We start from the raw sequence: 22649 nt of genomic DNA, 5'->3' as shown, positions 1-22649 counted from the left end.
ATTCCAAATAGATACATTGCCAACATACAACATTCCAACATATAAACTATACATTTATTGAGCCAGATATACTGTATGTTGTGTGGGCTTTAAAAGAAACCTATTATTTAAATCATACAGTATTGTAAGTTATAAGTTTTAGAAACATATTGCCATGTGAATAAGAAGTTTTTGTTGCTGATAAACATTTTATTGGAACTCCTAAAACTGTACATATGATTGAAAAAATCTTTAAAATCTCTCCCACAACCTTTTCTCTCCTGTTCCAAATTCGTTTACACTCTTTTAAAAATGCTTCTTTTTTTTGGCTAATGTTTTTAGCTACTAGATTTCTGTTGAGATTGTGCATTTCTAGTATGTGCCACAGAAATTTGAATTTATGGAGTAATTTCATATACACAGTCAACTCTCCCATTACGGGATTCTTTGAAAACAAGAACACTCGAAAAAAACTGAAATTTTCTTGAGATCCAAAATTCTTTTTTAACATTAAAAATACACCACACAAATACCACACTTTCCAGAAAACCATACATATTAGATTAGCCTTTAGTGTGATCAGTATTGGGAGAGTTGGGTGTATTTTCAAATTATGACTAGAACGGTTTTCACACACTTATACATCCTTATCTCATTCTAAGCAAGTTGGTGAAACACTTGACTAGATGCAGTACTGTCCAACCTGTGTTCCATATGATGGTTCTATGTTTTTTTTTTCCATTCCAGTGCCACTACTTCTTTATAACATGGCTAAAAGGTTATATAGATTTTGGCTAAAGTTTTTCGTTTTTCTTTCACTATAGCTGTCTTTTCACACTACAAAATTCCCCAAAGATTTTGTTGTTCTATAATTATTGCTTATTGTTTTTGTTGTAGTCTACAAACTTCACCAAAACTCTCGATTTCACTCTCACTGTTTAGAGAAGTTTTGTAACTATTCGTTTCGTTTTCCATCTTCATGACCATGTGACAATATGTGGTTTGATTCACTGAAGTTCCCAAATCTCAGCAAAGGTTTTGTCAAAAAGATGCATGACTTAACTTCTGCTCAAGTTAGCAAACCAAAGTTTGCTCAAGTTAGCAAACCAAAGTTTGCTCAAGTTAGTAACCAACGGTCGCTGAAGTCAGTAAACCAAAGTTTGCCCAAATTAATAGCAAAATAAAGTTTGCTCAAGTTAGCAAACCAAAGGTTGCTCAAGTTAGTAAACCAAAGTTTGCTCAAGTTAGCAAACCAAAGGTTGCCCAAGTTAGTAAACCAAAGGTTGCTCAAGTTAGTAAACCAAAGTTTGCTCAAGTTAGCAAACCAAAGGTTGCTCAAGTTAGTAAACCAAAGTTTGCTCAAGTTAGCAAACCAAAGGTTGCTCAAGTTAGCAAACCAAAGTTTGCTCAAGTTAGTAAACCAAATGTTGCTAGTGTAAGGCTCTTGTGTTTTTCTATAGTTTGCTAAAGTTTATCTCTGGTCTACGACCTAACCAACTTTTCTTGCTAAACTCCATTTACACAGGCAAACTTTGCAAAGTTGAGCGAACTCCTGAGTTTGCTAGTGTAGACCATGTGTAGACTATTCTGTATTTCCTTTGTTAGGTATTATTTTAAAGTACATATTGTTTTGCCTTGTCTGTTTAGTAATAACAAATAACTATACATGTCTTCCAGATATTATAATTGTTGAATGTAGTCGTAAGAAACTTTAAATAGTTAAATGTTACATTTTAAATTTTATTAGATGTTAGTTTGTAATCCCGCCAATTTTATGTTTTGTTTAACAAGATAAAATACTGCTTCTTTTTTTTTTGTAGAATAATTATGTGCACCAGGCATGAATATAAATCACATTAAATTGAACTAATTTATTTTAATAAATTAGTTTTTGGATTTCAATAGGTATCTGTGCCAATGACATGTGATGTATGAATATTCATTATTAATTAATGAAAGGAATCACATTAAAACTTACGAATTTGAGAGTTTTATCTATTATAGTGTACAAATGTAATATTAATTATTTTAATAATTTAGTGCATTAATTTAATTGGTTAGAGAGTTAAGTGTGGTAATCATAAGGATAATCCAACCAATTATGATCCAGAGGGCTACATAATTTTGGAATTTGTGGAAGAAAAACGGATATACTGTAGATTACAGAAATGTAAATACTGAAAGAAACTATGTTTTTTTTTTAGAATTTTCATTTTTCAGAAATGTCTCTGGGAAAGTATGTGACAGTAGCACCTATCTTGTAACTTTGGTAATTAAGAGACATAAGATTAATTACAGTATGTGACCAAGATGCTAGTGTATCATGCTAAAATTCCCAAAACAGGGCCTTTAATACTTTATTAGGCTATGAGTATGAATTAATTTGAATGGTCTTTTTTGAGCTCAAGAAAATTTACTTTTTCAAGACCATACCTTTATTACCAATACACAGAACACTGAACATTTAATATCACTGACAATATTACATACACATTAGTTGTTATCACTAAGATAACACAACAAATTTAATTCAAAATCGTTTTATTTAAGGCAGATTTGTCGTAAGCTTTCTTGAATGATTCATCAATGTTGATTTCTCCAGTCGGAGAATATTTCCTGTGAATTATTCAGTTTGCTATGAAAAACAATTTAATGAATTAATATTGACGTGCCTACCTAGGAGTTGCGTCAATAATGAATTCTTGTCTGTATACTAAAGGCAAACAAATCAAAATTCATTTACATATTAATATTAAATTAATTTTCTAATTTTAGAATGAAATTTATAGATTGTGTATACTGAATTTAATAGCATCGCTTGAAAGGCTTAACACATTTTTTCTGTGTCAAAATAATATGGACATTTAATCCTTTTTTTTCTGAATAACATGGTTATCTTCACATCAAATGACTGGGTTTGAATTTTTCTTACTATTTCTAGTGGATCAACGAATGCATGCAATATTGTTTTTAAAGCAGGAGAATTTGCATTATTGTGTTACACACCTTCCCCCTTCCTTATTTGTTTTATTGGTTCATACTATTTGCCAATATACAGACATTAATTAGATATAATTGTGATTAAATTTATTTAGACATTATTACTTCAAATTCAAAAGAAATGTTCAGATTAAAATTTATCATTACATATGCTACTGTGGAGGATCCAGGATTTTTAAAAAGGGTAGGGGGAGATTGTGTGTGTGACATGAAGTGAACTTAACAGCCTACCCTCTGCTTTGTAATTTTCAAAATTTGATCTGAATATGTGTTATATAACAAACTTTTATTTAGTATTGTCTAGAGAGGTTGTTGTTAAGTACGGTAATGCGATCAAATAATACTTGTATTCCATGGCTCTGATTACATCATCGGTCGGTATTGTACTATACATGCTAAGAATAGGATATTGTACTAGGTTACTATATGTATTTGTACATGGTTAAGAATAGGACATTGTACTAGGTTCTATACTGTATGCAATAGTGCATGGCTAACAATAGGACATTGTTCTGCTTTCATACATTCCTAATAACAGTGCATGTGATAGCTATAACATTTGATGAAAGCTATAGCAGACACAGTATGAATGTGCAAACAAAATACTATCTATTAATCTACAAAATGTAATATGTTATGTTTTATTGCGCCATGTGATTCGAATCATGGAATGCATATATATTTTAATTTAATATTATTAGTAATATAAAGTTGTCAAACAATATTGTCAGCATATTGTACCATATGTCACTGCTGTAATTAAATTAATAAGTGCAAAATATTTTCAAAATTAGTAGTAAATTATATTTAATGTACATTTTGTTGTGATTAATACTTCTTATGCAAGTGCTGTTGTACAATTCATAAGGTGAAGGGTCATAGTTTATATTTATCTTTCTAATATGCAAATTAGGAGTGCATTAATTGAGGTAACTATATTGAATAATAATATTATCTTTCCGATTTATTGAATAAATGAAATTGATTATATACATTCTTTTGTGAATTTGTTTTATTTGTAATGTAGATATTTTCATATTATTCAATTTCTCTTTATTTCGGAATTCATATTCATAAAGAACAGTACATATTTGTTGTGGTCTTTAACTGAATATTGGCATAGTAAAGTTTTTATAGGTCACAGTGGAATGTGTGCCTATAGTTCGGCAGAACATAATTATGGTGCATGGTTGACTTTAAAAATAATACCCCTTTTACACCACCAGCAAAAATGCGGAGTTGATCCGGAATTATGTACAGTAACCCGAGTCATACCCGGGACGCAGAGAGATGCGGAAATGTACAGGCCGGAATAAACGACATCAAAAGTTAGCGGGACGAACCTGTGTACTTGCGTACAGTTCCGTGAATATTTACCCGGTTGGTTGCTATCCTCACTCATTATTGTATTTGATTGATATAAAAATGATACTGATTTTGTTTGTTCGCTTGTTGATATGAATAAAACATAAACATTATCTGTTCTTCATTTATACTAGATGTATGGTTTGCTGAACATTGTTCAGCACAGTCAACTGTGAAAATAGAAAATTCTAATTTACACGCACGGTCAACTATGCTGATAGCATGAACCGTCATACGAATGATTTCTAAGTTACTAAATAAATCAAATTAAAAGCGAGAGAAATCGACTAGACTTACGGCTTTATAAGATAATTTCTAGTACAAATAGAATCTTAATGGCGTCAAAGAGCTATGTAATGAATTTGTTGTTGATAAATCTTATTGATTCTGAACAGGATATTGTAATGGAATTCTGATGTATATTATGAACTTTAGTTTGACTTTCTATGATGTTGTCTGTGATGTGATTTTATTTTATTGAGCGGTAATTCAATACCACGCCACGTTTGGAATGATAACATTTTCAGAGATGTTAAAGAGTAGTACGGTGTACTGCAATTTTCATTAAATGGAAAACAATTTTTTTTAATTGTTTGAAGCGCAGAAAAATTTACATTTATATACAGTCTACTCCCCCTATACCGTACTCTCTGAAAACCAGAAACTCTCCCAATACCAGACTTTTCTTGAGGACCAAAAGGTCCCAAATTAATTTTTACCATTAAAAACACATTCCAAATACCAGACCTAATGGAAAACCAGATATAGGCCAGCCCAAAGGTGTCCTGTATTGGGATAGTTGATTGTATTATGTGAACTTAATGTTACAAAGGCAACCAAATTACCTAATTGTGTTTTTATAGACAACACTTCGCCACCTACAGTCAGATTAAGCAAGCTATTGGATGTCAATTCTACATCTAGTACTAGTAGATTTAATAACCCGTTCTAAAATTAAAATCTCACACATGAACTGGTCATATTGAAAAATAATGTATTTTTGTCTGTACTTTTATTTTTGCTGTCGTTTCAAATGTGTTTCAAATGTTGTCAGTTTTAATTCAATAATCATTTTAAAAATTTACATTTAATATTGTGAATTTTATAATACGGTGGTGCTTTGTTTTCGCCTGCGAGTGAACATGATGAAACGATAAACAGAACATTATTTACGAGAACACAAGACATTAAAATCTCGCGTTACCAAATTAATAAATAATTCAAATAACATGATATGACCATTTGTTTTCTTGTCATGAAGTTTGTTATTTATGTACATGACCTTGGGTCAATTTCTATTAAAGGATTTTATTCATATAATACTGTATATATTATTATCATAAAGGTTTTCCTCCAATTACTGTATATCCTCGGGTATAATCCCACTTCTGGTTTATACTTTATGTCTGATTTCAATAAGAGGCATAACCCTGGGTATAGTCCAATGGTCTGGATGTAGGCCTCTTTATGATTTATGGCCAGTTCAGATGAGAAAGAAATGCTTTACCATGATCATTTTGTCCTAAACCAGGGTTTCCCCGGGCATAGTCCCACCTCCAAAAATCGGCAAAATTTTAGTGAGGTGGGATTATACCAGAGGATATACGATACATTATTAAATATATACATCTTATCAAACTGAACAGCTTTAATTCATGTACAGAAAAGTTCCATGGTTTTCAGTTAGGTTTTACTTCAGAGGTTTTACTTCAGATTAGACCTTCTAATAGACCAACAGCAGCATCGCATGCAAGTTAGAATCAAACTCATTTCAAACATATACCATTCATTAATTTCATATCACTAAACATTTTAAAACGTATTACTTTCATTTATTACATACAATTACAAAGATGCAATATGTTAATTAGCATAAGCGAAAGGAAAACTAAATTTGATGGAAATAACGTTTTTTTTTTATGTTGCCGAATTGCAATTCTAATCACAAGCATCTCATAAATAATTGCCAACTAATATTGTTCTTAATCTAATGTAAGTATCAATCCATACTAATTTGATGTTTATGAGGGTTTTTCTTTCACTTCGGCGAACACTAAACACGTGCGACCGTAATAGAGTAGCATTTTGAAATACAAACTATTTTTTCTAGAGATTAAGAGAAATATGATTGATTAGTAGATTCAATTGTGAAAGTGTTCTAGTCATCTTGTTTTCTTAGAAAGCAGTTTCATTAACATCTATTTTCACTCAGGTGCATACAAGCATGCTAGTCTGTGACTAGACTTTGCCCCAAATCTGTAGTTATTATCTTTTTTATGTTGGCCTATTAGTTGGCGTTTTGCTTTTTGTCTGAAAATATATTATACGTATGAAACGCCATATGTGCCAAAATATTTATCTTTTTACTAATTTCAGTCTAGAACCTAGACTAGTCTGTGACTTACCTGCACTGATTAGATAAATATAAACTTATAGTATTAAAGAAAAACAATGTTTCAATTGTAAAAAAAAATAACTTTATTACATTTCAAGGTGTAACTACAAACCACATCAATAATTATTTTTAGTCTAAAATTGTCAATAATAAGCTTTCAATTTGCAATGACCTGCGGGGGCAAGGATAAACGTCCCAATATTCCTGCATGGGCCTGATGAACTAACATGACATATTATAAACTCCATGATAATACTAACACTCTGTCTACACTACCAAACTAGTTTGACAACAAAGGTGTGATGTTCCCAAATATGATAGTGATATGACTAAATATGGCAGTATATGACATCATCATGTCCATATCTGGGCACCTGACATTTTTTTGTCAAATAAATTTTGATTGTGTAGACAAGTTTAACAAGATAACTGACAAGTAGTTATATTCAAGGGTACATCTAGAATTTGGAAAACAATCATGTAATAAAAATACATGGATTATGCACTATTACACTACATAGCCCTTCAAAATAGTGTAAATAAACAAACCCACCTCCAGATATTCTACAAAATTCATCATTACCAATACAAAACTATAGTTTATCTATAAAGTAAAATAAAATATGGAAATATAAATATACTGCATTACTATTAAAATCTACAGTATCAGCTCTCTTTAACATGGCAATAAGAAAATGCATTTATCTACTGTTTATTCAGCAACTTTTTCTACGTATCCTCTACCAGGGAGGTTAATTTTACTCATGTAATATGTCCATATATGGACACAATGATGTCAAATTACTAACACATTTTTTTGTCAAACTAGTGTAGACAGAGCTTTAGTCTGTTTATGTACAAGACAAACAACCCGTTGGCCAGCATCTAGACACTTTAGTTGTGTTTTAATTTGCTTAAAAGGAAGCTGCAGACTACTGCGATTGTCAATAAGAAAATATAGGTTTATTCCGTGTGTTAGAATTTTGCATGTGTGTACATAATTCTTTAAATGAGTTTTAGCTAAGTAACTTCTAACCAGTGCCTCGCTGACTTCTAACCAGTGTTTTTCTGACTTCCTACAGCTGGTGGGGCTTACGAGTGGGTGGAGGTACTGTCTCGTACAGGGCTGTTTATTTTATTGGTTGAATTTTTTTTAACATATTCCTCATATTCTTGATAATCTAATCGTTTCTGCTGTAACTCTGACATCCGACAAAGCTTATCATAACCTAATAAAAAGATAAGAAATATTGTTTAATGTTTATTAAAAAAAAATTATATTAAAAACACCCCTATGACAGATTTCCACCCTGAAAAAATAATTTAACATTTTATTTTTTTAAGTATGCCATTTTAATGTAACATAATAGAGTTATGTACTTTGACCAAAAATCAAATAACAAAACTATATTGGTCAGTGGTATATATTTTCCTGAAAACACTAATTTAAAAAAAAAAAAAGGTTGCCAGCTTTAACTTAATTACAAAATGGCCTATTTTATTAATTTTAATTGTTTTTGGGAGAGTAGGCACTATGTTAAGACTCTTTGATAGGACCTGAAGGTGTCCCCTTAATAGAGGTTCTACTACATGTATTATCTTACCATAAGGGAAATATTTCACTTGCATTTCTATATCTCTAGCTTCTTTTAAAACAGAAACTGCCTGAAAAAAAATAAGAAAATATGAATATACATGAACCCCTATTAAGGAGCCACTTTTAGGACCCAACAAAGTGTCCCCTTAATGGGGGTGTCCCCCAAATAAGAGTGTCCTAAACGAGGAGTATGCTGTATTATGTAGCCCTCTTTCACATCACGTTTGGAACACATTGCTGAGGCGCACACCATGCAAAAACTCCAGTGTCCATGTTTAAAATTGTTGTTTATCAATGAAAAGTGAATGAAGTAGATATGCAAACAAGGGATAATTCTTAAACCTAGAAAACATTTGAAATTCAGTATACATTATCAAATGATTGTTTTTCTATTATCAATGTTTTTTCTCTTTCGGAATGACATAGTCAAATTTCTTAAATTGTATCTATTTCACAACAATTATATCTGTTTTTATTAATTGATCTTGTAAGACGTAATCCAAGCATGGAGGTATAAATCTATTTTTATACCTCCATGATCCAAGTATATCATTTTCTTAACACTTGATATTTTACAATCGTTATATAATACATCACAAAAATAGACTTTATGTCTGATTCTGTTGAACTTTTAACAAATTATTTTGTATTTAATTTGTATTCTTATTGTATATTTTGCATTTACGATGGATATGGTATAAACTTTTTTTAATTTATAATAATATATTTTATTTTTATTTATTTATTTATTTTATAATAGTATACACAAGAAGAATCCTATATTTATAACAGGAGTAGCCTTATAATAATAATAGTTCATTCTTATATATATAAGCAAGCTCTCAATGTGCTGTACCCTTGTCATTTTTTTAATCATACACGTATGGAAACATACTCGCGTAATAATGCAGCTAGTAATCAGCGCAAAGTTTTGTCTTGATCTAACCATTTTATACACCTGGGTGGAGAGAGTTAAATGTAAGTAAAGTGTCTTGCGTAAGGATACAAGCAATGCGGCGAGAGTTGGATTCAAACCATGATCACTCGTCCAACACACTGCGCCACACGCCCTCACAGTATTAAACATATATATTTAATTTTATTGGTCGGTTGTTTATACCTCATCATGATCTAATGTTTCAAAATTATAACCATTGACAACTAAAATCTTGTCTGCCACTCTCAATCCAACACGGTATGCATTTGAGTCTTGCATTACCTACAGAAAAACAAAAAATGATTGTGACTGTTTTCTTTTTATAAGCACAAATCAGTGTTATCTGTGCTCAGATGGGAAGGTGTCTTGGGTTTAGGCCAGTTTTCATCTAATCTGATCAATCATACCAGCCAGCAGGTGTTTGCAGATCGACCAACATCTTAAATGAATCCCCAAAAATCGGAGTATTACGATTGTATCTAATATTGTAGGCCTAAATGACCACTATGTTCTTACCAGGTACAGACTTACTGTGAATTAGAGTTAAGAAGTATGGCCTAATGGTCAGGAATATCAGGACTAGCATGTGAGAGGCATGTGTTTGAGACCTGTCTGTGTCATATTGCCTGTAACCTTTAGTCAAGATACTTTACTCCAATTCCCTTGGATGGGATGCAAAGCTGTTGGTCCTGTGTAGATACATTACACATACTGTATGTATGGTAAAGAACTTGGTACACAATTTATTTTAGTTCATTTAATGTTGTAATCTTTCACTCACCCTTGACACATAAAGACCCAGCTCATGCTCCTTGCCGCCTTTTATGTGAAAACCAAACTAAAATATGACAAAAAGAAATCATGACACTGTTAATACTGTAGTTACTTACTTTAAAAAAATAAATTGTGTTTAAAATGCTTCAGCCAACTGGTAAATTTTTCAGTAGGGTATTTAGATGTATAAGTTTACTATAATATATAATGCATGATGTTGGTTATTGTACCTTCCTCTATCTGATGTTATGTCTATTTGGAGGGTTACATTAATATAGCCTAAAGCTCTGTCTACACTATCAAACTAGTTTGACAAAAAAACTTTGCTGTGTTCAAATATGGTAGTGATATGACATCATCATTTTTTTGTCACATAAAGTTTGATAGTGTAGATAAGGCTCTAAATTAAAGGGAGAGGTATTGTTTAAAAAATGAAAACATTGTTAAGACCTCTATAATTTATAAGCAGTTGTGTGGAGAGAATTGATTGCAGATGAGTTTTCAAAAAATGTTTATTCTTTATTTTATATTTATTTAAACAATTAACCAAGTCATGCACCTGATTGGTCTGTCTTGATCGTGCAAAACGAACTGTACGAGAAAGAAATTGATTCAAAGTACTAGCATAATCAGGATGACTGCATCTCTGTAAAAATAACAATAAGTTAATAAATCAATTGTGATCATCGTTTATTAAATTATATCCCAGATTATATGTTTAATACAGTATAATAACATATCTCTCATAATCATATTTTATGTTTAGATGCCTTACTGAGTATTTTTTTCAGTTTTGTTCTTGATTTTTGAGAGCTGGCAAAAAGCTATTATTAATTTCAATATTTTCATTTTAGAAATTGGGTGGTATAGTTTGTTAAAAAATATCACAAAACCTACCTGCTCTGGTGGTATCCAAGGGGGAGGAAATTCATAAGGTGGAAGGGACACTTGAATGGCCTCATCTTCATCCATAGTGTTTTTGCATATGATGATGTATTAAAAACAAATCATGTTCTCCTCTAGGCCTATGCAAAATAAAAAACAATGAATTAATAAAAAATATTTATTAAAAACATTAAAATATAAAAATATTTATTAAATATTATAAATATTTAATTTAAACAATTTCAAAATAAATAAATCATTAATTTTATTACCAACACTTCACTAACCTAGCTAGGGCTAGGCTAATAGGGGTCAATCATGTTTTTCATCTCATCATAGCCTAATCATTTGCCACTTATGAGCTTTCCTAGCCTAGTTTAGCTAGCGTATCTTTCTATTAGTATCAACTTCCCCAGCAGGCTAGGAGAGAGTACCACTTCCTCCTCCCTCCGTCCGGCTCTGTCTGTCTTTTTTTTTTTGGAGAGAGGCTAGCTTGAAGACTAGGCCTAGCTAGCTGCTGGCATACTTTACTTACTTTGCCTAGTCTACCCCAGTGTTCATTGATAAAACACAGATATAATCATTATCTCAAATATTTCACTTAAAAAGAAAAGTTTAATACAGAATGGTTTATAAAAAAATGTTTGTTTACGTTTTTCCGCGACGATGATGCCTCCTCTGAGTGACATTTGACCCAAAATCTTCCCAGCATGCCATGAAACTTCCTCTTTTAACCTGCAGTGATCCACCATGGCTGTCGGGAAAAATAAACGTTTAACAAAAGGTGGCAAAAAGGGTACCAAAAAGAAAATGTATGTAAAATAATGATAAAAATTAATATAAAAATTATCACTTTATTATTATGTTGAGTAAGAGTTGTGTAGATTTCTTGATTTATAAGATAAATACTGGATAAAAATGTCCTCTCTGAAGTCGAATTGGATAGGGTAGGCGAATAGGCTACTGTACTGTGTACTGTTGTACCGAAAGGAGTTGATATAGTCCGTCTGTAGTTACCCTAATTAATTAATTCATAGTAAAGAAGGAGAGTATACACGTAAAAATAATTAGGCTAGCTAGTACTGTAGTAGCTAGGCCTAAAGTAGAGTAGACTAGGCTAGCTTGGGCCTGGCCAGTCAGCAGCAGTCCTTAACTTACTCTATATTTACGGGATTTACTAGGCTAGCTAGCTAGTGTAGGGGGAGCAGAAGCCCTAGAGTTATTACATTAGCGGGACGATTTGGCCAATGTACAATTCAATAAATATACATTTACATAAATAAAGTCCTGCTGTAAGTCTCTTTTGTTTTGTGGACAAACTCCAATCTGCTGTAACTGGCCTTAAATAACCGTTTAAATTTGATAATTACAAAATACCGGGAATAACTTGATGTACATTTTGTTTGCATAGTTTGGACCCTTTCATAAAAAAAGAATGGTACGATGTGAAAGCGCCATCTATGTTCAACATCCGAAACATTGGCAAGACACTTGTTACAAGAACTCAAGGAACAAGTATGTTTATATTATTATTTATCGTTGTGTAGTTCTGTAAGTTAAAACTTGTTTGTTTTGCATATTGAAATCTCTTTATTAAATGTATTTCCTGTTGACAATTTCACATTGTTTACATTGTACTAACTTAAACTTTTTTTTATACTCTAAATGGAACATGTATGTTTTTATAAAAGATACTTCATTCATTTTCAGAAATTGCTTCCGATGGTCTGAAGGGACGAGTGTTTGAGATCTCTTTGGCTGATCTGCAAAACGATGAAGTTGCCTTCCGCAAGTTCAAGTTGGTAGTAGAAGAAGTTCAAGGAAAGAGTTGTTTGACCAACTTCCATGGCATGAGCCTCACCAGAGACAAATGCTGCTCCATGGTGAAGAAATGGCAGGTATGTGTTTACCATCAATCATAACAGTACGTACATTTCTACGCAAGAAAATCTATTATAGGCCTATTATAAAAAAAAAAAATCACTGTATTATTTGATTTAACACTTAAAACTTGTTCAATTGGTTGTCATTGACGATAAATAATATGTAAAAAAACAACAAAATAAGAGGTTTAAGACTGTTTTTTAAGACTCCTTCGAGTAGGCTTTAATTTTAAAGACTGCTTACAGGTTAGACCGTGGTATAGCAATGGTCTATAATAAAGACTACTTGTTACATCACAAATTATAGCCGGCTAAGCGCTAAGACCGTTTATAAACTGCTTATAGCAATCTGCCCCTGAACTTTTCAGCCAATCAAAATAATTTCCATAAGTTATCGTATCTAAAACAGTATTTTTTTGCATGAGTAAGGGCACTAAATTTTGACGCTTTTTTTGTGGTCAGACTCTTATCGAAGCCAATGTTGACGTGAAGACCTCTGATGGATACACACTACGCGTGTTCTCAATCGGTTTCACCAAGAGGCGTGACAACCAAATCAAGAAGACATCGTACGCACAGAGTACCCAGGTACGTGCCATCAGAAAGAAGATGGTTGAGGTCATGACAAAGGAATGCCAGAGTAATGATCTCAAAGAAGTCGTCAATAAACTGTAAGTCTATGCTTCCAATTTGTTCTTTCTTGCATCATTTATATGAGCATGCTTTTTCTGTGAAAAACTACTTTCCAAAATGCGAAGTGTTACATGCCCGTCATGGGTTTTAATGGCTATTGGCCAGTGAATCTTTACTAAAGTTTAATTATTGTGTTTTTTTTTTTTTTATTAAAAATAGTATCCCAGACAGTATTGGCCGTGACATTGAAAAGGCATGTCAAGGAATTTACCCACTTCACGATGTCTATGTAAGAAAAGTAAAGGTACTAAGGAAACCAAAGTTTGACGGTGAGTAGACATTTTAATCATAAATTATTAATTACTAATAATTTACTCTCTGTATAAGAGATTATTTTAGGATTAAGTTTGTTGTTAGGCGGATATCTCGGAGGATAGATAGGCTAAAGGGTTAGGTACTCCAGGGGGTTAGGCAGGCAGGCAGGCAGGCTAGGGGTTAGGTAGATGTTATATTAAATGATGTAATCCGTTTTATTGCCATTGAATGAACGAAGTTTTTAAAAATATGATGATAATTAGCATTCTGTTGATTATTTTACAGTTGGTCGTCTCATGGATATGCACGGTGAAGGTTCGGGCACAAAGGCCGCTGTATCGTCAACGGACGAAACAGGCACCAGAGTAGAAAGACCAGATGGGTACGAACCACCGGTCTTGGATGCCGTTTAAAGAAATAACACCATTGCACAGACAAAGAAATATAACAAACTGTTAATGACCATTTAACATCAAAATGGTTTGAATGAATAAATAAACTATTGACAAAGAATATATTTTGTTTCGTGTTTTATTTCGTTTTTATATACTTTCATTTGTCTACAATTTTATTAAATGTTTTATTTCTGCAGAGAAAAAATCAATTTGTTTATAATAATTTAATATCTAAATTTTTATGATAGAAAAAAATAATTTCTACAAGTGTTAAAAACATTGAATGCAAAATGAACATTTCTATCCAAAAATATTGTTTGTATGAAACAAGAAAACAGAAAAAAAAATTAAAATGTGTATGCTAAACTAAAAGGTAAAAATGTCAAAACAAACTTACAACAAAAAATTCCCTACTACATAAAGTATTTTAATATGATTTAATTCAATACATGATTTATAATGAATGATTTTGTATAATTTAATTAGTATATCACATGAAATTAATAAACAAATTGAAGGCTTGTCTTTTGATACGATATAAATATAATTTCTGAAATGCTTATCGATGAATAAATATCAAGGCGTCTATATATACAAAGTTTAATTTATACAGAAAAATTTTAATTATCAATTTATTTTGAATCCTGTACATTGAATCAAATTACATGTGAAATGGTGTGCTTTGTGTGGAATATTACTTTAAAAATATATATTTCTACTTAAAAAAACTAACTTGCCAAATACTAAGTACTATCATTCATTAATAGAAAAAAACATTTTATGCATTTCCTCTATGAAGACCAACAAGTTTCAAATCAAGTGAGAATAATTTAAAACCATTAATATTCTTTTGCATGATCGTTAATTGTGTCTACATGACTTTCAGTCTATTTTTAATTGGGCTTGTTGATTCAAATGCGATCACTCCCACTCAATACAGTCGATATTTATTTAGCTATTCCTGAACCAGGTCGACTCCCTGCCCCAGCACCTTTGATTGACAGCTTATCTTTATACTCAGCAATTTCTAAAAAAAAAAAATTTCTAAAAAAATAATATATTATACCATTGCTACACGGATATAATTGCAACATGTAACCACAGTTATTGGTACTGATAGAATTGTAACCAAAAAATTATTTTTGTTGTGTTAGCCTACCTTGGCGTAATGCCTGGTTTTCCTGTACAAGTTCAGAGTTTCGTGTTGAAAGGAACACGGCATCTTGAATCGCATCTTCCAAAAGACCGCGGAAACGCTGTTCCAATGCTGCTTTCTGTTCTTCAAAAACTTCGCGGTAGTTGCGAAATGTCTGAGGGGGAAATAAATTGGCGTAAAGTTGGTAGAGTTTCAAGGATTTCACAGAATTCTCAATGCTGAAGATGTAAAAATATTAAAATGAATGAAAATTAGATAGTAGTAAGTGAATTCTGTAGGAATTCCATCATTAAAAGATGAAGTGTTAACTTATATCGACACCATAATGCCAATGTATAAGTGGTTCCAATAGTTTATTCATAATAGTATTTGGCATAATATTTCTTTCTCACTTGAAAATGTTGTAGTTGTTGTATTTCCAGTTCTTCTGAATGTTTCTGATAAGCCTCATCAAGTTCTTGTTGTACGACATTCTTCTCTAGGTCTAGGCCCTCAAGTTGTCTTGCCACTACACTCCTCTCCTCTCGCTCTTTCATCAAATCTATTTCAAGGTGCATGGCTTCGTCTGTGGTGTATGTTTTACCCTGTGCCACTTTCATCTAAAGAGTAAATAGAATTCAGTTATTTATACACACTCTACAGGTGGACATATTTGCATCATAAGATACTACACTTCTCAAAGCAGTCGCTAGTAGCCAAGGAGTTTTGCTTGAATATGTCTGGTTTTCCAGAAAGTCTGGTATTCGGAACGTGTTTTTAATGGTAAAAAAGATTTTGGCCCTCGAAAAAAGTCTGGTTTTGGGAGAGTTTCTGGTTTTCAGATGTAAGCATCTTTATTTCTACAAAATTTATATTTGAGGTAAACGTCATAATAATCATCTACTTGTATTTCTGCTCTTTGCTGGTCCACTTCTAGCTTCATTCGTTCCAGTTCTTCTTTCAAGAGGGCGGTATTCTCAATTTCCAATCTCTTTCGTTCTTCTTCCATTACCATAGCTCTCATCTTAGGATTTGATTGCAAATCTCTGTTTTGGGCTCGTAGTTCCTACAAAAATTAAATTAAAATAATTTGAGTTAGTGCCAATGGTTGTATACAGCTTGGTATGTAGTTCTTTCTACTTGTCTTGGATGACCTGTAACTGCTAGGAAATAGTTATGTCATGCTGTGACCTATGACACAATATCATAGGATTTTGCAAATTGAAAGCTTCCAAGTGAACAAACAGAAACATATTTGTATTTTTATTTCTTTTTATGAGAATGGTTCATGTATTTACTTCTTTCTCTCTCTTTTGTTTGTCTTGCAGTTCTTTTAGCCTTTTCTTTACATCTTTCACCACTTCACTTTCTTTCTTGATTTTTTCCTTAAGTTCATGGATTGCGCTAACTTTAGCTTTGGTTTCTGCCTCATTTCCTTTGTTGTCTAAAAATGTGAAGAAATAATCATTTTGTACTTTTACTACTATCAAAATAAAGGGTGATGTGCCCAAATATGGTAGTGATATGCTAAAATATGGTAGTGATATGACATCATCATGTCCATGTATGGGCACATTACATTTTTTGTTTGATAATGTAGACAGAGCTTAAGAGAATGTAGCAGTTTTAGGACATGCTTTATCGTTTAATTTCATAGCACAGTTATGTCATTCTCTCTTAGATTGAATCAACTGCCATTTCGCAGCTGCTTCAGGTGAGTACCCTTGCATAGCCATTCATTTTGGTATTTTTACTGTAGTGACTAACAACACATTAGGTGTTCATCAAAGCTCTGCGTACACTATCAAACGTTATGTAACAAAAATGTGATGTGCCCATAATGGTCACGATGATGTCATATCACTACCATATTTGGGCACATCACAATTTGTTTGTCAAACTAGTTTGATAGTGTAGATAGGGCTATAGGTCCCAAGTTGTTACTTGCAAAGTTGTACTATTATGATGTGATGCATTGCATTACATGTGCCTTACCTTTCTCTGCTATTTTAGTGTAATCTACAATCTTAATCTGCAGGTTTTCTTTCATAGTATCCACCAGCTTCCGTTTTTCTTTGTATTCTTCCTGTAACTAAAATATATCATACAGTTTCCATATTTAGTATTACATTCAGTAAAAACAATAGTGAGCAAAATCATTCTCGGATTGTAGTAACTAATTTTCTAGCCTAAACCAAGGGCTGTGATTTTATTTGAATCGCAATGCATTTCACAGGAGGCACTGGAACAAGCAATGTTTCAGGGAAATGAAAATGAAATGTAATTGTGTGAACCTTCTTTTAAATCAAATCAACTTAAAATTGAATAATACCTGGTCTTTTTCCTTCTGCATAAGAAGCAGTTTTTCTTGGACTTCATTATTCCCTTTCCTCATGCTGTCTCCCATCACATATTGCAAGATACCCTACAAAATTAAATAATACATTATTGGAAACCTTTGGTTTTTTTCAGACATAATCTGCCTTTGATTACGAAAGGTATTAAAAGAATGACTACCTTATTTGCAAGGTTCACTTTCCTGTCATCTTCGTATTGTATGGACAACCTTTCTTTTTCTTCCCATGTTTGCTTCTTTGCTATCTGCAGGTCTTTGATAAGTTCCTAAACGAGGAAAAAGAAATTGATTGTGTTTATTATCACATGTTATGATTTGTTAAAGGAGTTGAACTTTAACAAAATAACAAACCATCCTGCACAAAACAGAAAAGTATGGAAACAAATCGTGGAAAGCATGTCGGAGAGAGAGAGATAGGAGTTGGTACATTCCTTAGAGATTTTGTTTGTACTTTGTTTTTGAAACTGAGCAGAATACAACAAATTTGATATTTTATTTGCAATCATCTAGCTGATTCCAAAAAGGCATTTGCCTCCATGTTATTGAAATTATTAGTAGATTTCCTTTCATAAACTAGATTATTTGCTTCCAGCTTTGATTCAAGTATTCATCTTAAACTCTAACACTCGAGATCTTAAACTCCACACCCCTGTACTGTCTAAATTTCATTCTCATAGGAAATTTTTGCGAGGCCTGTATCATAGACGCTAACTCTTAACCTAACCTTCCATGGATAAATATTGACATGTGTGGAGATACAGCACTAAGAATCGGGTAGGCTGCACCCCAAATCGTACCTGCATCCTTGTAACATCTTCTTTGCTTCCGGCTTCATTCAAATTACTGGTGGCCAACTTCTCTCTCAGACGGGATATTTCATCTCGCAGCTCATTAAGCATTTTTGTGCTGTCATCCTTCAGAAATAAAGGAGTAAAATTTGACTGTGATGCAAAAGTTTGATTTATAAAGCACCTAAAGCTCTGTCTACACTATCAAACATTATGTGTCAAAAAAATGTGATGTGCCCATATATGGACATGATGATGTCATATCACTACCATATTTAAGCATAGCACTACCATATATAGGCACATCAAACTTTTTTGACACATAAAGTTTGATAGTGTAGACAAGGCTTTATGCTGTGAAACCTCTAAGCGCTGTATATACTGTATTATCACACTGGTAATTTTTTGATCAAACACGTATGGAAACATGCTCCCATAATGCAGCTAGTAATCAGCGTACAGTTGTGTCTTGACCTTACCAGGTACCCATTTGTAAACCTTGGATATTATGATTCAGTAACACCTTGTAAGCAACCCCCTTCATTTACAACAAACCTCTTCCCTTTTACAATGATTTCTGACAACCTATATGTTGATTTTAAATCCAGTTTAACTTACAGCATTCTTCTTTGCATTGTTGGAGATGTTGTGACTTGTTTGAGCCATTTGAAGCGTGGCAATTGTTTCATTGTAGTTTGTGTCAGCAGGGGATACAACGGCAAACAACAATGTTTTGGCATTTCCACCCAGTGAATCCTGAAAAACCATAAATTGAGATTTATATACTGAAGCTCTGTCTACACTATCAAACTTTATGTGACAAAAAATGGACATGATGATGTCATATCACTACCATATATGGACACATCACACTTTTTTTTATCATTTAACTAGTTTGATAGTGTAGACAGAGATTTAAAGCAAAGAATTCAAGTAAATTCTGAGTCCCATCATTTTACATCTCAATTTGTCATGTTTTATTTTTACTATTTGTCTATAGACATAAATAAATGTCTTTAGAATTGAATTGAAAAAAAAAAGTTAACACATTGGAATGAATGTGTTCTGTTATTCACCTGTAAGAGTCTTGTCATTTTGGAGTCTCTGTAGGGCACATGACCTCCCTTCTTTCGTGGGTCACCGAGTGTTGTTATAACTCTGTTCAAAGCACTGAGGCTAGAGGGATAAAACATAAAATTAATTTTCAAAGCCTAAAAAAAAACCTACTTTATATTAACTGATTTTGTAGCCTTTAATTTTTAACTTGGTTAATACTGTAAATCTATTATAAAGCGATTTTTGTTGTTGCTTCATGTAAATGTTGCACCGAAATTGGTCATTATAGTGGAATGCCTTGTGTTGACTTCTACATATTCTGTCTGTTATCCTGTACAACCTTAACTTTTCTTTTATGTTGACTGCACAATGATTTCTTTGATTAAACTTCTTTATTAGTTATGGATTATGTAATCATGGTATTCAGAAATAAAAAGATGAATGAATGAATACCTTAAGTCCTTGCTTTGTACACCCTCAGAGCCTAAAAATTAAAAAACAATTTAAATAAATATAATAGTAGTAAAAAACAAATAGTTTGTAAAGTTGAATATTGTGAATTCTATATTGTTTCATTGCAAACTTAAAACTTACCAGCGAGATCAACAAATAAAATCTTGCTTCTCAAACAATGCGTGCTATTCTCTTCACGTTGTTCTACGGTGATAGTGAAGAAACCATGAGCTCTGAAGATTAATTATCATTTACAATTTTTTTATAAGATAGATTTATGGTGCAATGATAAGAAATCGGCCAACATTATCATGGGGCATTCTTTAATATTAAAAACTGCAAATTAAATGTAGGCCTATATTAAACACTAAACATTTTCTATTTCTTCACCTTTGTCGATGAGCTCTGATATCTGATGTGCCCATCTTTCTAGCTTTGTTTCCTTGATTGTACAACTCTGTCAGCTCATCACTACTTGTAGCAACTATTTCAGACAAACCATCAACAAATCTGTAAAGAAAAAGGAAATAATATTAATGTAAATTTCTTTGTCTTAAGCTCTGTCTACACCATCAAACTTTATGTGACTGATGTGCCCATATATGGACATGATGATGTTATACCACTTGGATATATCACTACCATTATATGGGCACATCACACTTTTTTTTGACAAAATAGTTTGATAATGCACACAGAGCTTTAGTGTCAGACCTCTAAAAAATCTCAAAAAAATGTGTATGGACTTCCTAACCCTGCATCATGTTACAGTAGGTAGGTAGTACATCCACACATAAATAGTTGAATTTTTTAAAAAGGTTACCGTAAAACCTCGAACAGAGGCCAATGGGTTTACGTAATTACAATTATTGGTTACTAATGGTGTAAAGTAACTTACATTCCAACTTGTGGATGTTGTCTTATTTTCATCTCATTGCCATGAGGATTCAAAAGGTCAGTCATGTTTTCATCCATAATCTGTAAAGATGTTTTGGACATTTAGATTGAAATAATAGTAACATTACAGAATACAGTAAAGTGTAACCGAAAATAAAAATAATAATGTATTTTATAACAACTTTACCTCTAGAAATGAAGCTGTCACAAAACTATCTTTCTTAGAATCCGAGTTTAAATGCTTGAAAAGACTTCTTATCAACTGAAATAAAAAAAAATGAATACCTACTGTATTTATCTACATACTGCTATAATATTACACATCCATCCATTGTGTTTGGATTAAGTCTGTGGTGTAGAATACTGTTTTGTAAATTGTAATTTTGGGTGCGCATTTAACAGGGCCTATGGCGTTTTCTAATAGTTTTTAAACAGTATTTTAACATAGGCCTATAAATAGTATTTTAACATTGTCTTTTGAAATTTGATTTGATTATTCCAAGCAAAACAAATTTCCATTTTAAAGTGGACAAATAAAATTTCTTGAATCTTGAGGGAACAATAATATACCATCGGCACCATTCCAGGGTCATCATCTGTTCCCGACAAGAGGTGAGTTTTGCCGCTACCGGTCTGACCGGATGCGATGATCGTTACGTTGTATCCTGAAAGCGCTTCTTTTAACAATGGTTCACATTCTTCTTTATAAATCTGAATCTACGAAAATGAAGGAATAACATAAAATTATTTTAATTTATTATTATTTATGGTAATAATACAGTTTTAGCTATGAAAAAAATGTGGGTATTGAGCTAGAGTTAGTATGAGAACCCAGAACCTTAAATGTGTGTGTTTACTACTTTACTTACTGATTTAGCATCCCAGAAATAACTTGAGCTCAGTGCAAATGTATTTTCCTGCAAAAGTAAAAATTAAATTTTAATTTCAAACTACAATACAATATGTTTGACAGCATTTGGAGATTCAATGACACAAAAATATTTCTGTCAGTTGGTCTATCAGACAGACCCAATTTACACAGTAACTAGGTCTACTGTACACAATGTCTTTAATACTACTTCTGCTGTACCTGTCCAGATCCTCCCTGTGGACTTTGTACTGTTGTCTTGTCACCACTCATCTTGATGATTCTTGTTGCTCCTTTTCCATTTTCTGTGTCTGTAAATGGCCGGCACCTTGCAACAACTTTAACTCCAACTGCTTTAGACTGAAAATAAATAAAATAAAACCAACAAAAATAGTGAATATAGTTTCAAGTAGGGCTTTGGCTAGAAAGTTACTGTATTTGACCACCATCTTAATAAAGTGTAAGACTCAAACTCAAAGGTTTATTAATTATCCTGGATGTCAAAACTACTAGACTTGGAAAAGGTCTGGGATGAACCTAGGTGTCTTCTAGGCTACCTGAATGTTAATTATCATCCCTGGACCCTACTATTCCTAACCACTAGAGGGCCCAGGGGCCTAGGCCTAAAATCCTGCTTTTTTAATAGGAGACTACAACAACAGTCATCATCAGTTGGCCTACCTACTACTACTACTACTACAAAATTTAGGTGATCCCAAAACAAGGGTAGCAAACCTATCTAAATTGTACATTATAACCATACAATACAAATTTATGGTTACCATGATATTTATCTACAGAACAAAACTTGACTTTGAAGTTATTATATATATTAAATGCGAAAATTATAGTGTTTTTCAGCGGAGTTACTAGAAACCATCAACGTTGTAGATTCCGTCAGTTTACAGTCAGCTAGGCAACTATTACGTCACGGCGGC

At 32.4% G+C, this 22649-nt stretch overlaps 3 protein-coding genes across 4 annotated transcripts; 1 reads left to right on the top strand and 2 right to left on the bottom strand.

Annotated features, from left to right (window-relative positions):
* Positions 1 to 6804: 6804 nt before the first annotated feature.
* Positions 6805 to 11620, bottom strand: LOC140050111 (PDZ domain-containing protein 11-like). 2 transcript variants are annotated; one of them, XM_072095147.1, is made up of 7 exons: positions 11585 to 11620; positions 10945 to 11072; positions 10607 to 10693; positions 10055 to 10111; positions 9457 to 9555; positions 8344 to 8404; positions 6805 to 7968 (listed from the first exon to the last, which is right to left on the bottom strand). In XM_072095147.1, exons 2-7 carry the CDS (start codon positions 11017 to 11019, stop codon positions 7832 to 7834), a joined length of 516 nt encoding a protein of 171 aa, XP_071951248.1. In that variant the 5' UTR covers positions 11020 to 11072; positions 11585 to 11620; the 3' UTR covers positions 6805 to 7831. The 2 variants fall into 2 exon arrangements, with proteins under 2 accessions (XP_071951248.1, XP_071951249.1); XM_072095148.1 differs by lacking the exon at positions 11585 to 11620 and adding an exon at positions 11468 to 11570.
* A 14-nt stretch (positions 11621 to 11634) lies between these two features.
* LOC140050110 (small ribosomal subunit protein eS1-like) lies at positions 11635 to 14278 on the top strand. The gene is made up of 6 exons (XM_072095146.1): positions 11635 to 11744; positions 12344 to 12447; positions 12643 to 12830; positions 13278 to 13486; positions 13668 to 13777; positions 14049 to 14278. The coding sequence occupies exons 1-6, from the start codon at positions 11683 to 11685 to the stop codon at positions 14174 to 14176; spliced, it is 801 nt and encodes a 266-aa protein (XP_071951247.1). The 5' UTR covers positions 11635 to 11682; the 3' UTR covers positions 14177 to 14278.
* A 292-nt stretch (positions 14279 to 14570) lies between these two features.
* On the bottom strand, positions 14571 to 22612 carry LOC140050107 (uncharacterized). Its single transcript, XM_072095144.1, has 20 exons — positions 22494 to 22612; positions 21934 to 22071; positions 21713 to 21760; positions 21414 to 21560; positions 21031 to 21105; positions 20845 to 20924; positions 20337 to 20456; positions 20088 to 20179; positions 19947 to 19977; positions 19514 to 19613; positions 19056 to 19193; positions 18447 to 18563; positions 17811 to 17915; positions 17626 to 17718; positions 17289 to 17385; positions 16592 to 16737; positions 16198 to 16359; positions 15707 to 15913; positions 15318 to 15468; positions 14571 to 15185 (listed from the first exon to the last, which is right to left on the bottom strand). Exons 1-20 carry the CDS (start codon positions 22494 to 22496, stop codon positions 15106 to 15108), a joined length of 2130 nt encoding a protein of 709 aa, XP_071951245.1. The 5' UTR covers positions 22497 to 22612; the 3' UTR covers positions 14571 to 15105.
* Positions 22613 to 22649: the final 37 nt, after the last annotated feature.

The sequence above is a fragment of the Antedon mediterranea genome, chromosome 5 (genome assembly GCF_964355755.1).
Source record: "Antedon mediterranea chromosome 5, ecAntMedi1.1, whole genome shotgun sequence".
In the NCBI taxonomy this organism is placed as follows: Eukaryota; Metazoa; Echinodermata; class Crinoidea; order Comatulida; family Antedonidae; genus Antedon; species Antedon mediterranea.
Note: the sequence above shows the minus strand (reverse complement) of the source record. Positions and strands in the feature narration are given on the sequence as shown.

Excerpts from the sequence above, each read along its gene's own strand:
- LOC140050111 (XM_072095147.1), bottom strand. The coding sequence starts at position 11,019 with ATGGATGAAGATGAGGCCATTCAAGTGTCCCTTCCACCTTATGAATTT. Across the intron at positions 10,694-10,944 it reads CTTGGATACCACCAGAGCAG|AGATGCAGTCATCCTGATTA; the intron begins GTAGGTTTTGTG and ends TTATTTTTACAG. Across the intron at positions 9,556-10,054 it reads TGGGTCTTTATGTGTCAAGG|GTAATGCAAGACTCAAATGC; the intron begins GTGAGTGAAAGA and ends GTTTTTCTGTAG.
- LOC140050107 (XM_072095144.1), bottom strand. Across the intron at positions 21,561-21,712 it reads ATTTCTGGGATGCTAAATCA|ATTCAGATTTATAAAGAAGA; the intron begins GTAAGTAAAGTA and ends TCATTTTCGTAG. Across the intron at positions 19,614-19,946 it reads GTACAAAGCAAGGACTTAAG|CCTCAGTGCTTTGAACAGAG; the intron begins GTATTCATTCAT and ends TTATCCCTCTAG.
- LOC140050110 (XM_072095146.1), top strand. The coding sequence starts at position 11,683 with ATGGCTGTCGGGAAAAATAAACGTTTAACAAAAGGTGGCAAAAAGGGT. Across the intron at positions 13,487-13,667 it reads AAAGAAGTCGTCAATAAACT|TATCCCAGACAGTATTGGCC; the intron begins GTAAGTCTATGC and ends TATTAAAAATAG. Across the intron at positions 13,778-14,048 it reads AAGGAAACCAAAGTTTGACG|TTGGTCGTCTCATGGATATG; the intron begins GTGAGTAGACAT and ends ATTATTTTACAG.